Source organism: Neofelis nebulosa, chromosome 18, assembly GCF_028018385.1.
Source record: "Neofelis nebulosa isolate mNeoNeb1 chromosome 18, mNeoNeb1.pri, whole genome shotgun sequence".
Classification (NCBI taxonomy): Eukaryota; Metazoa; Chordata; class Mammalia; order Carnivora; family Felidae; genus Neofelis; species Neofelis nebulosa.
In genome coordinates, this window is record NC_080799.1 from 27,664,108 (window position 1) to 27,678,701 (window position 14,594).

The following is a 14,594-nucleotide window of genomic DNA, read 5'->3' on the forward strand; positions in this document are numbered from 1 at the left end:
GAGTAGGATGTGGAAGATCTCAGACCTGTTGTTGTTGTTATAATAGTAATGATGATAAATATAATTATAGTTATTATTTATTAATAATAAATATAATAATTATTATTACAATTACTATTTTAGAGAGAGAGAGAGCACGAGCAGGGGACAGGGGCAGAGGGAGAGAGAGAAAGAATCTTAAGCAGGATCCACGCTCAGCATGGAGCCTGACTCAGGGCTCAATCCCATGACCCTGAAATCTGACCTGAGCCAAAATCGAGTCGAACACTCAACTGACTGAGCCACCCAGACACCCTGTCACAGACCTATTAAAACAGTTATTAGAATGGAATACTACTTGGCAATGAGAAAGAATGAAATACGGCCTTTTGTAGCAATGTAGATGGAACTGGAGAGTGTTATGCTAAGTGAAATAAGTCATACAGAGAAAGACAGATACCATATATTTTCACTCTTATGTGTATCGTGAGAAACTTAACTGAAGACCATGGGGGAGAGGAAGGGGAAAAAAAAAGAGAGAGGGAGAGAGTCAAACCAGAAAAGACTCTTAAAAACTAAGAACAGGGGCGCCTGGGTGGCTTGGTCGGTTAAGCGTCCGACTTCGGCTCAGGTCACGATCTCAGGGTCTGTGAGTTCGGGCCCCGCGTCGGGCTCTGTGCTGACAGCTCAGAGCCTGGAGCCTGTTTCCGATTCTGTGTCTCCCTCTCTCTCTGCCTCTCCCCTGTTCATGCTCTGTCTCTCTCTGTCTCAAAAATAAATAAACGTTAAAAAAAAAAACCTGAGAATAAACTGAGGGTTGATGGGGGGTGGGAGGGAGGGGAGGGTGGGTGAGGGGTATTGAGGAGGGCACCTGTTGGGATGAGCGCTGGGTGTTGTATGGAAACCAATTTGACAATAAATTTTATATTTAAAAAAAAACAGTTGTTAGAATGAGCACTTGTTCATGCTTTTCTCCTTTCACTTACACAACTCCTCCAAAAGAAGGCCTCTGAAAAGACAGCCTGAGAAAATGAAAACATGGTGTTTATCCTTCATGACTATACCCAACAGTTAAAGTGACTTAGCCAAAAATAACAAATAAGCTATCATTTTTTTTCTTTTTATTCCAATAATTTATGTGAGTGTCACTTGTCTGGAAATTAGGAATGCACTTAAAGCAATTTTGGGCTTCCACTTTATAATGATTTTTTTTTTTGTTAAGATCAACAGAAATTCATGTTAGTGTTGAGGGTTTGAGAAAAAAGATTGTGGAAATCTTTTGACCATGTTCTCTTAAAACGTAATAGCCAAGATGAAGAAGTCATGGGTATAAAAGGTGCAGCATAGAGAATATAGTCAATGGCACTGTGATAGCATTGTGTGGTGGCAGATGGTAGCCACACTTGCGGTGAGCAGAGCATAACATACAGAATAGACTTGTCCGATCACTACGTTGTACACCTGAAACCAATGTAACACTGTGTGTCAGCTATACTTCAATAAATAGTTTAAACTTTTGTAGCCAAGAGAGACTAGGAGAAAATACTTGCTGAACAGACATCCAACAAAAGACTTGTATCTAGAGTATATAAAGAACTCATATAATTCAGTAATATGATAACAAACAGCTTGATTAAAACATAGGCAGGGGTGCCTGGGTGGCTCCAGTCAGTTAAGCATCTGACTTCAGCTCAAGCCATGATTTCACTGTTCGTGAGTTGAAGCCCTGCGTCGGGCTCGCTGCTGTCAATGCGGAGCCTGTTTTGCATGCCCTGTCTCCCTCTCTCTCTGCCCCTCACCTGAGTTGTCTTTTTCTCTCTCTCTCAGAAATAAACATTGAAAAAAATTTTTTAAATGGGCAAAAGATCTGAACCACCTGAATTCACCAAAAAGCCAAATGGATGGCACATGAAAAGATGAAAAGATGCACTAATAATATCATTAGTAGTCATTAGGAAAATGTAAATCAAAACCATAATAAAATACTATTACACACATACTAGTATGACTAAAACTAAAAAGACTGATCATGAACATTGGCAAGAATGTTGAACAACTGGAACACTTTTACACTACTGGTGGGAATGTAATCTGGAAAACACTTCAGCAGTGTTTTTATGTTTTTTAAACATTTTTTTTCTGGAAAGTTTTTTTTTTTAAGTTTTATTTAAGTGATCTCTACACCCAATATGGGGCTCAAACTTAAGTGGAGATCAAGAGTCCCACACTCTTCTAACTGAGCCAGCCAGGCACCCCAGTGTTTTTATTTTATTATTATTATTTTTTAAGGCAGGCTTCATGCCCAGTGCAGACCCCAATGCAGGGCTCAAACTCACAACCCTGAGATCAAGACCTGAGCTTAGATCAAGAGTCAGATGCTTAACTGACTGAGCCACCCAGGAGCCCCTATTTTAGCAGTGTTTTTAAAAGTTAAAACACACGGGGCACCTGGATGGCTCAGTTGGTTGAGCATCCAACTTTGGCTCAGGTCATGATCTGGTGGTTCAATTACAGAACACTGATGTAATTTACCCCAACACAGCTATTTTTAAAAAGTAGATTTATATATGACATGGAAATTTCCATAACTTATTAAATTTAAAAAGCAGCATACAAAAAATTCATGGATGTTTCAATAGTGTATGAATCTTTACAGCAAATATGTATTACTTTTGTTAAAAAAAAATAAAGAAAAAAGTTGTTATGGTTTTCTCAGAAGCACAGTAGCCCTTCATTCCATCAGAATTCAACCACCTGCCAATCTCTACCCAGAACATGTCTATGAGCTAAGAGGAAACAAAGAACATTTATGGGAATCACCAGAATAAAGCCACTAAATCCATGCACTTAATAAAGCTCATGTACTTTGTTCTGAAAGAGCCCCTCAAGTCTTCACTAAAAATCTATCTAAATATTTAGGAATAAATTTAACAAGGAAGGGGAAAATGCATCCTCTGAAAGCTACAAAACATTGTTGAAAGAAATTTTAAAAGATTGAAATAGATGGAAAATACTCTATGTGTCAGAAGATTTAACATTGCTAAGATAGCAATACTACCCAAACTGATCTACAGATTCAGTGCAATCTCTATCAGCATCCAATCTGTCTTCTTTGTAGAAACTGACAGGCTGATTCTAACATTCACATGGACTCCAAAAGACCCTGAATAGCCAAAGCAATCCTGAAGAGAAAAGGAAAGCTGGAGGCATCATGATTCAGGACTCCAAGCTGTATTACAAAGCTGTAGTCATCAAGAAAGTATGGTACTGGCACAAAAACAGACACATAGATCAATGGAACCCAGATAAAGGCCCACAACTATATGATCAACTAATCTTTCACAAAGCAGAAAAGAATATCCAATGGAAAAAAGACAGTCTCTTCAACAAATGGTGCTGGGAAAACTGGACAGCAACATGCAGAATGAAACTCTACCACTTTCTTATACCACACACAAAAATAAATTCAAAATGGATGAAAGACCTAAATGTGAGACAAGAAACCATCAAAATCCTAGAGGATAAAATAGGCAGCAACCTCTCTGACCTCAGCTGGAGAAACTTCTTACTAGACATGTCACCAGAGGCAAGGGAAACAAAAGCAAAAATGAACTATTGGGACTTCATCAAGATAAAAGCTTCTGCACAGTGAAGGAAACAATAAAAAAAAAAAGCTAAAAGGCAGCCTGTGGAACAGGAGAAGATATTTGCAAACGACATATCTGATAAATATATAATTTATCCAAAATATATAAGGAATTTATGAAATTCAACACCCAAAAAACAACCCTGTTAAGGAAATGGGCAGAACACAAAGAGACACTTTTCTAAAGAAGACATCCAGATAGCTAACAGACACATGAAAAGATGTTCAGCATCATTCATCATCAGGGAAATGCACATCAAAACCTCATGAGATACCACCTCACACCTGTCAGAATGGCTAAAATTAACAACTCAGGCAACAACAAGTGTTGGTGAGAGTGTGGAGAAAGGAAAATCCTCTTACACTGTTGGTGGGAATGCAAACTGTTGCAGCCACTCTGGAAAACAGTATGGAGATTCCTCAAAAAGTTAAAGATAGAACTACCCTACGACTCAGCAATTGCACTACTCGGTATTTACCGAAAGGATACAAAAATACAGATTCAGAGGGGTACATCTACCCCAATGTTTACAGCAGCATTTACCAACAATAGCCAAACTATGGAAAGAGCCTAAATGCCCATTGACTGATGAATGGATAAAGAAGATGTGGTGTGTATGTATGTGTGTGTGTGTGTGTGTGTGTGTGTGTGTATACCTATATGTAATTGAATATTAGCCATTAAACGGAATGAAATCTTGCCATTTGCAACAACATGGATGGAGCCAGAGTGTATTATGCTAAGTGAACTAAGGCAGAGAAAGACAACTATCATATGATTTCACTCATGTGGAATTTAAGAAACAAAACAAATGAACACAGGGGAAGGGGGGAAAAGAGAAAAAAGAGAGAGAAACTGTAAGAGACTCTTTATGATAGAGAACTGAGAATTGATGGAGGGAGGAGGGTGGGGGGTAGGCTAAATGAGTGATGGATATTAAGGAGGGCACTTGTGTGAACACTGGATATTAATATATCAGTGATAAATCACTAAATTCTACTCCTGAAAACAATATTACACTACATGTTAACTAACCATAATTTAAATAAAAATTAGAAAAAAAAGTAATAAAATTCATATGGATTTGCAAGGTACCCAGAATAGTCAAAACAATCTTTAAACTTTTTTTTTTTAATTTTAGAAAGAGGGGAGGGGACAGAGGGCGAGAGAGAGGGAGAGGGGGAGAGAGAGAGAGAGAAAGAGAGAATCCAAAGCAGGCTTCAGTGCAGAGCCCAATGCGGGGCTCAATCCCATGACCCTGGGATCATGACCCTAGCTTAAATCGAGAGCTGGACACTCAACTGACTGAGCCGCTCAGGCGCTCCTATTTTTATTTTGAGAGATAGGGAGAGAGAGAGAGAGAGCATGAGATGGGAAGAGGAGCAGAGTGAGAGAACAAATCTTAAGCAGGCTCCACTCAGCACAGAGCCTGACACCGGGCTTGATCCCATGACCTGGGAATCACGACTTGAGCTGAAATCAAGAGTAAGATGCTCAACCAACTGAGCCACCCAGGCACCCCATATCTACTCTTCATTTATTTGTTTGTTTGTTTTCTATTTTTTAATGTTTATTTATTTTTGAGAGAGAAAGACAGAGCACAAGCTGGGGAGGGGCAGAGAGAGAGGGGGGAGACAGAATCTGAAGTAGGCTCCAGGTTCCTATCTGTCAGCACAGAGCATGACTTGGGGCTTGAACCTACAAGCTGTGAGATCATGACCTGAGCCAAAGTGGGATGCTTAACCAGCTGAGCCACCCAGGCACCTCTCTACTCTTTTTATTTTTTTATTTAAAAATTTTTTTTAACATTTATTCATTTTTGAGAGAGAGGCAGAGCACGAGCAGAGGAAGGACAGAGAGAGAGAGAGGGAGACACAAAATCTGAAGCAGGCTCCAGGCTCTGAGCTGTCAGGCAGCACAGAGCCAGATGAGGGGCTTGAACTCATGCACCACGAGATCGTGACCTGAGCTGAAGTCGGACATTTAACCGGCTGAGCCACCCAGGTACCCCAACTCTTTTTATTTTTAACATAAGAGTTTGGGGCGCCTGGGTGGCGCAGTCGGTTAAGCGTCCGACTTCAGCCAGGTCACGATCTCGCGGTCTGTGAGTTCGAGCCCTGCGTCAGGCTCTGGGCTGGTGGCTCGGAGCCTGGAGCCTGTTTCCGATTCTGTGTCTCCCTCTCTCTCTGCCCCTCTCCCGTTCATGCTCTGTCTCTCTCTGTCCCAAAAATAAATAAAAAACGTTGAAAAAAAAATTTTAAGAGTTTAACAAACTTTTTTCTACTTTGAGGAGATACTATAGGCAAGTATATGATTAAAAGTGGGAAGATATATATATATATATATACACACATAATATTTTATGTATTTTAGAATCTGATAAAGCAGAGATAGGAACCCAAACAGCTCCCCATCCTAGGTCATTGAACATGGGGGCAAACAGTTAGACAAACGTCAGACTGTCCTGAAGGAATAGCATCATTTCAATGTACATACCCAGTACCAGGGACTATTCTGATAAGCCAAAAATGATACTCTATTTGGTATACTCTGCTAAGTAAACCATGTAAACACAGTACATTTTAGAGAGAGAATCTAAACATGCACAACTCTAAAAGCAGATGCCTCTGAACATCCCTTTTCTCATCTGTAAGGATAAGAAGAGGCTTTCCTTTGAAGGGGTTGTGAGGTAATGTATACAAGGTGCTTGGCATAGTTCATGGCACATGGTAAGCACCCAATGTGACTTTCCATTATTATGATGTATACAGTAACCAAACTATGACAAAGGCCTGGAGTTAATGGTGGAAAAGACAAATTGCATTCTGTAAAGTCTGCATAAGGAAGCATGTCAACACTTAAAATATTTTAGAACTATTTCTATCTAACATGGTTTAAATATTTTTGAAGCCAGATAAATGTGTAAACAGTAAAAACTCATCTATCTAGAATGACTTATTCTCTAAATAATGAATTTTACTTATTTAATTATGAAAATAGGAATCATAGGCTACATTAAGTCATATTTTGGGGTGACAAATTTAGGTGAAAGAAAGCAATATGATTCATCAACTCTCTAAATGCTGTAAAAAAAAAAACCCAAACAAACAGCAGGCTGGTTTATTTTTTGAAGGAGGACATACCTTTTCCAGTAATGGTCATGAGCATGGAATTTTAATAATGCTTTGGAATTCTAGGACTCAGTCTTTTAGCCAAGTGTTTTGAAACCTGGCTTCAAGAATTCTTTTTATTTTTTTATTTTTTTCAACGTTTTTAATTTATTTTTGGGACAGAGAGAGACATAGCATGAACGGGGGAGGGGCAGAGAGAGAGGGAGACACAGAACCGGAAACAGGCTCCAGGCTCCGAGCCATCAGCCCAGAGCCTGACGCGGGGCTCGAACTCACGGACCGCGAGATCATGACCTGGCTGAAGTCGGACGCTTAACCGACTGCGCCACCCAGGCGCCCCTCAAGAATTCTTTTTAAAATAAAAAAAAATTATTTTAGAGAGGGAGAGAGACAGTGTGAGCTGGAGAGTGGGTGGGACAGAGGGAGAGAGAGAGAATGGCAAGCAGACTCCATGCAAAGCGCAGAGCCCAATGCAGGACTCCACGTGGGGCTTGATCCCATGATCCTGGGATTATGACCAGAGCCAAAATCAAAAGTCGGACACTGAACCAACTGAGCCACCCAGGAGCCCCAAGAATTCTTGATCAAGTAACTTTCTTCCTTATAATGGTTGCAGTAACGTTAACTGCCTCGGTAAAGCAAAACTGCCATTTATTTCCCTCCATATCTCTGCTAAGGTTTAAGTGAGAAAGTTCAGAAGAACAAAATTCAAAAACTAAGATGTTTCAATTATCATGTTACTCAGCTCTCATTGGGTTCGCTTTTCTTTTTTCCTTTCACTTCTTATTTCCATTATGCTTCTACTGAAACATAATATCTGGGGCTCTGAATCTTTGGGTCTCTTTTTTATTGAAGTACGTTTGACACACAATGTTACACTAGTTACAGGTGATTGGACAAGTCTGTATGTTATACTATGCTCAGTGCAAGAGTAGCTACCATCTGCCACCATACATTATTGCAGTATCATTGACTATATTCTCTTTGGGTCTCTTATGTGCATCATTTTGTCAAACTACTGATATAATCAGGCTTTTAATTTCCTCAGCCAGGTGAGAGACCTCTAATCCCCGTAGGAAGATAAAGGAAGAATCATCACATACCTGTGGGCAAATAAAGCCTGCCCCATACATGATGCTCCTTAGGAAAGAAGGAAGAACGTCCTCGGGAATGAGATTATCTGCAAAGATCATCATGAAGTTTTTGAAGAAAGTTAAATGGAAGACTTGGAAGAAACTCATTATCAGAAAAAGGCAAACGTTTTTCTGGGTCAAGAGCTGTCTCATCAATGAGACGATGGAGGTCCAGGGGAGATCCTGTTCACTTTCGGAGAAGAGGTTTTCCTCGGGGCTTCTTTTCGGTCCAAAGTGACTCATGTGGTACATGCCAGTGTAAAGGCTGGCAGTGGCAAGAATGGCAATGAGCACAGCAAAGGCCTGAAAATTGAAGAAAATTTCCATGTTATCAGAGATGAGGCCACCAAAGAGGATGCTGGTGGATCCTACTAGTGATGCCACTTGGTTGATTTTAATAAGCTGAAGCCGACTTTCATGTCTAGTGAAAATCTCTGCAAACAGCATACACTGGGCTTGCTGAACAAAGGTAAGCGTGCTATCAAAAGCACATAGCGATACCACCAGATGAAGTCCACTCAGCCAGTCACCTTCGTGATAGTATTTCCAAGGGAACCAAGGAAGCAGGAAGGCTATCGAATACAAAGGGGCACCATACAACACAGAACTATGACGATCGGAACAGCAGCCAGCCTGAGAGTTGTGAAAATACCCAGTCAGGTCATTAAGAGCATTCCAGATCATTAAAATCATCTAGGAGAAAAAACAAACAAACAAACAAACAAACAAACAAACACAGTGATTATTTTAGTGTGGTTTATCCTGATGAAAATGACTCCTGAATTTTTATTTAATGTAAAGTAACCAAAACTATCCATAAAAAACAGAAAACAAAACAAAACAAACAAAAACAAAAACCAAAACCACCACCACACACACTCAAAACCCTCACTGCTTTCAGGACCAGCAGGGGGCATATATCCTATAGTATCAATAATAATAACAGCTCATGCTACTCCAAAAGCCAATGTGCATTCACTTTGTATTTAGGCATTGTACAAATACTTACATGAATTAATTCATTAAATCCTTAAAATAATCCTATGAAGCAGGTACTGTTATTATTATCCCTACTTTACAATGAAGAAACTGATGGCCAGAGAAGTTAATCAATTTGCTTACCTGATAAACAACAGAGCCAGGGGCTGAGCCAAGGCAGATGACCCCAGAATCTGTGCTTTCAATCATTACGTTAGACTGCTTCCCCATAAGGCACTCAGGGCCATGCCTCAGCAGGGAATGATGGCTCGTATATATAACATGGCATAGTTTTACATAATTTCATTAGGAAAAGTTAAAATACCAATGTTTGCCATTGCAAAATGCCAAAAATACTAATTAAGTCAAGTATGTTGTTGTTGGTAATAAAGGAGTAACATTATAAAATATAAAGGTTTTTAAGGCCATTAACTTTATCCACTCTGACCACATAATTGGTAATGAGTTACAGCATAATTTGTGATTACCATGGACCTTTTCAAGACAGAGTGTCTTAATAATAATTCTAATTGTCCCGTATAAGTGAATTTTCCAAATAACCAAAGCTTACCCTTTAAACTCTAAAGCTTTAAGGTTTTAAGTGGCAATCTGTTAATAATTTCTTTGCCCTCAAGCAGAGGATCTTGGACATGGATAACCTTTTCTTAAAAACTCTTCCAGCTGTGTGAAGAATTAGCTCTTTGGAAAATTACAATAACATATAACTATGGGGAAAGAGAAACTGTCCTAGGTGAACAGATAATAAGGGCTCCATCTCACCTGGGCTTGGTAAAAAGCCACTTCTGAAATCTTGTACAGATGTAAAAACAGCTTCACATAGTAGAAACTGAAGACAGAATTTAGCATTTCAATCCCTAATGTTATCATAGCATATGCCCAAGCAATGGGTTTGATACTTAAAAGCGTCATTTTCCACGCAAAGGAATTCTTCCTCCTTTTGTTAAAAAAAAAAAAAAAGGATAATGGTTAAAATCCACTATTTACATATAATAGCTGATGGGTGGCAAAATTCCTCTGAACACTAGCTTAATTTTAATTAAGAATCCCAAACCACTAGCTGTGCATATGTCATCAGATTTAACACTTAACTTTCTTATCCATTCACTCAACCTTTTTTGAGAAGTTGACAGGAACCCTAATTTGCATAGAGTGTGACTCTACTTCAATATATATATATATATATATATACACACACACAATATATATATACTGAGTACAATATATATATATATACAATATATATTCAGTACAATATATACATATATGCACAATATATATTGAATGAATATATATTCATATACATATATATATATATATATATATATATATATATGGCTTGAACCTATGACCCCAAGATCAAGAGTCACATGCTCCTCCAATTGAGCCAGCCAGGCTCATGCCAGTGAATGTATTTTTATGAACTCTTCCAAGTTATCCAAGTGAGATTTATCCATGAGTTTGGGTATGCTTAATTGGAGGCCAGAGGGATGTGTTTATGTCATTATTATCCTCCCTACTTGGGAGAGTGCAACAGAAAAGAAATGATGAGGTGACATCCTTTAGCTAAAGTCAGAAGGAATAGAACCCTTCATCTTAATATAAAGCTGACCATTCAGTGGTTACAGACTTGCATTGGAATATTTATGCTTGGTCTTCTCCTGACAGACTATATAACTTTGGCCCAAAGGACATATCTAAGATGGCTATAGAAATAACACATTCTGGGGGTGCCTGCATGGCTCAGTCGGTTGGGGGTCTGACTCCGGCTCAGGTCATGATCTCACGGTTTGTGGGTTCAAGCCCGGCGTGGGCTCTGTGCTGACAGCCTAGAACCTGCTTCGGATTCTGTGTCTCCCTCTCTCTCTGTCCCTCCCCCACCCTCACTTTGTCTCACTCTGTCTCTCAAAAATAAATAAATGTAAAAAAAAAAATTAAAAAAAAAGAACACATTCTGGTCTTTGCTCTAATGTAGATACTCCTCTTAAATCTGGCCTATTGTCTTACCCTTTCAATGACTTGATTTATCCAACGGGAAAATAGGAAAAGGTTAACCAAGCAAGAGGTAAGTACAGATCCATCTTTTAATCCTGACTATAATTTAAGACAATGCCATGATTTTTGTGTTTTATCCATTTCTTACTGGAATATTTGGCCAGGTCTCCACAATCTTACTGAATCACAAAACAGACAAATATTCAGATAACTCAAGAGATGTTACTTGCTTATATAATCCTCGGGAATTAAGCAGACACTGCAGTCTATATTGTCCAATCTCTTAGGGAAGGAGAGGGCAAGCTAGAAGCAGGGTTCAAATGACCAAAATATCTAAGTCTCTGAGCTTCATTTTGCATTGGGTAGATCCAAGAATGATTGTGATTCTATGGGAAGTAGGGCCCTACAATTAAAAGGGGTTATTGAAGCACCTGGGTGGCTCAGTTGGTTGGGTGGCTGACTTCGGCTCAGGTCATGATCTCACGGTTTGTGGGTTTGAGCCCCATGTCAGGCTCTGTGCTGACAGCTCAGAGCCTGGAGCCTGCTTTGGATTCTGTGTCTCCTTCTGTCTCTCTGCCCCTCCCCCACTTGTGCTCACTCTCTCTCTCTCTCTCTCTCTGTCTCTCAAAAATAAATGAATGTAAAAAAATTTTTTTAAGGGGTTATTAAACCCATATGCAGACCAAGCATTGTCTATAGACTGAATAAAGAATATTTTGCTCATATGTGCACTAGTATTCTTTAAATGTTTCTGCTATAACGATTCCACCTGAATTTTTTTGTTGTTGTCATTATGCAGTGCTCAAACACTTGAAAAGTACAAGTACTATTAGGCGGAGGTCAGCCAACATTTTTGGCTTTAAACACAATTTTCGGATTTGAAAAAACTGGGAACTACTGGTGAAGACCCCACTCTAGGGAGTTACTTTTAGCCTAAGTGAGAATGAAGATTGAAGGCCAAAACAAGGCAGTCAGTTGAACCAAAAGCCAAGATACAAATTTAGCCCACCAAAATGTAGGCACTCTTCTTTTTCTTAGTTTTATTTCAGGCATGCCGAAACAAGAAGCCTGCCACGCATTCTACGCTGATCTATCATTAAGTCAGAAGGTGGGTATTTATAAACTGAGAATTTTGCAAAGGGTCATAAACTCGCTGAGTTAAAATTTTTTAAAAAGATTTCGAGTTAAGCACCCATCCTGTCTGAAACGTGTGACTATAAGGTTTTAATAACATTATGAAAAAGTCTTATAACCTGAACGTCTTTTTGTTTCTATATGGTAATCTCTGTATCGTTCCAATTCTAGTCTACGTGCTGCCGAAGTGAGCCCTCTTTGTTTATGTATACTGACAGAAGGAAGTAAAATCCCTCTTATTTTCATTTGCAAAAGGAACTATCAATGTTTTGCTTTAGACTATTTTCATCATAGTAAATACTTATTTCAGTAAGTATCAAACTGAAAATCACTTAGAATTTTTTTTTTTTTTAATTTTTTTTTCCACGTTTTTTATTTATTTTTGGGACAGAGAGAGACAGAGCATGAACGGGGGAGGGGCAGAGAGAGAGGGAGACACAGAATCGGAAACAGGCTCCAGGCTCCGAGCCATCAGCCCAGAGCCTGACGCGGGGCTCGAACTCACGGACCGCGAGATCGTGACCTGGCTGAAGTCGGACGCTTAACCGACTGCGCCACCCAGGCGCCCCTAGAATTTTTTTTAAAGCCAACACTACTCTCTAAAAACTCTCCTTACCTGACTTTACTATAGCAACAAAACACAAAGAAGAATATTATAGCTTTCTGAGCAGCGACAAAAGACTTCTGACACTGGTTCTTCTTTAGCACAAAACGTTTTATACAGAAGAGTTTAAGTGGCAAAATAGGGGGGTGTATGATATACCCATTAATGATTAAATGAAAACCCAAAACCATCCTTTTAGAATCAACCTGGGTTGTTATTCACTAACCTACTACTAAACCAAGTAATATTAATGCAACTGAAGAGGTGTTCATGATTGCTTCTATGTTTTGACTAAGTAGACTGTATGAGAATGATGGAGACCCCTCCAAAGCATGGCTTCAAACAGTGAAATCTAACATCTCTTTTTCATTGCAACTTTTGTGCAAGATTTCCCAGGGGGAAAAAAAAGTTTCCCCAAAAGGTTTTCTTAGAAAGAACCCACTAATCCCAAAGACAGTCTGTTGTGGGTTTGGGGTTTTTGTTTTGTTTTGTTTTGTTTTTGCCATTTTAAATTATCAGTAACTTTAATTCTCCATATCTTTCTCTTTGTTTTTTGTTTTTGAAGGAGAATGTGAAAGAACGTTTCAATACACTGTCCAATTTGATATGGAGTCAAATGAGTTATTTGACATGGAGAAAAAAGCTAGCACTTTCAATCTTGCGGATCAGTGACTATGGAAGATGAGTCCCTTGAAGGTCAGATGCCTGATTCTAGCCCTCAGCTTCCACAAACCACAGTCAGCAAATCCTAAATCCAATCATCTCTTTCCAAAGAGCTCTATTTGTAGTGACTTACTTTTAGATTAAGATAGTTGGCTTTAAATTATTTTCCTTTGGCTCTGGGCTCTATCTCTACCTGAATTTTGACAATTAGGGCAGTAAAGGCTTTCAGGGAACCTAAATTTCTTCTTTTTTTAACCTAGCAATAAAAGTAATCAATAACATTTTGCCTTTTAGTATATCTGGATTCAGAAGAGAAGGATTTGTGAGTTTACCATTCCTCTTTTATTACTTTCTAACACCATTATTCCTTCTGCATTTATTGGTTGGCATTCTACTATAAGAGAGAGCACTGCTGTCTTCTATCAGTTGTTATCTTTACCTTTACATCAGGGTCGAGAACATTGACCTTCTGGTCTGTCGCCCTATGTAGGAGTTTCTGGGTTTTGCCTGCACGATGCTGGTAAAAGCTGCACCCCAGGAGCAACAGTGTCACTTAACTCTGTGGAGAACGAAGTTCACTGCCTTGCTGGCCATCAGGTGCTAGGGCTGCATTTCCCTCCAGGTGCAGTGTCATGACCCCGGGTGCTTAAATGGCGGTCTATGAATCTTTTAAAAGTCGTATACGAAAGTGCTTGTAACTTTTTTTTTTTAAGGAGATACCTTCAAGCGCACCCCTTTTCTGCCCCAGATACTCAAGTGGATCCGGGGCCCTCTGTTTCAGGGGAAGTTAAGTACAACTCTCAGCGGGTTGAAGGTGAGAGTTCAGCTAATCAAGGAGAAGACAGCTAACAGCTGTCGACCGACCCTTAATTTCCCCAGATCAAGAAGAGAAAATCTGAGAGTCAAAAGGCCACAAGGGCCAGCGGGGCAGCGGACCTCGGGCTCCCGGCACCCTTCGCGCCTCCGCTTGCACGAAGGGCGCCCCCACGACAACCGCCCACTGCTCTGAGGCCGGACTCCCGCCTCTCAAGCCCACGCAGCCTATCCACTGGCTAACTGACCGGCTGGACACCCGCCACAGGCGCCGCTGATGTCGCCACCTCCACAACCAGCACCCGAAACACTGGCCCAGGCACGACCCTAAGCAGAAGGGAGGGCGGGGTCCTCGGCCGCACCCCTTCGCCTTTCCCCCGCCTTCTTTGTTTCTTCCGGAGTCGCCATTGGCTGCCTGCCCGCGAGACCGGGCGACCCGCGGGACAACGGTGATACAGGATTGGACGACGTCACTGCCGCTCGGCCAGCGGCCCGCTCG

The 14,594-nt window shown here is 40.2% G+C and overlaps 1 protein-coding gene across 4 annotated transcripts in view; it reads right to left on the reverse strand.

Annotated features, from left to right (window-relative positions):
* The window catches only part of LOC131501073 (transmembrane protein 180-like), a 45,439-nt gene extending 30,909 nt beyond the window's left edge, over positions 1 to 14,530 (reverse strand). For 3 of the 4 annotated variants that reach the window (XM_058710777.1, XM_058710778.1, XM_058710775.1), the window contains exons 1-3: positions 13,722 to 13,809; positions 9,649 to 9,823; positions 7,861 to 8,583 (exon numbers count right to left, since the gene is read on the reverse strand). In XM_058710777.1, the coding sequence (XP_058566760.1) occupies positions 7,861 to 8,583; positions 9,649 to 9,798 (873 nt within the window). In that variant the 5' untranslated portion in view covers positions 9,799 to 9,823; positions 13,722 to 13,809. Of the gene's footprint in view, positions 1 to 7,860; positions 8,584 to 9,648; positions 9,824 to 13,721; positions 13,810 to 14,343 lie in introns of those variants that run through there. The other variant, XM_058710776.1, reaches the window with a different exon arrangement.
* Between the last annotated feature and the right edge of the window lie 64 nt (positions 14,531 to 14,594).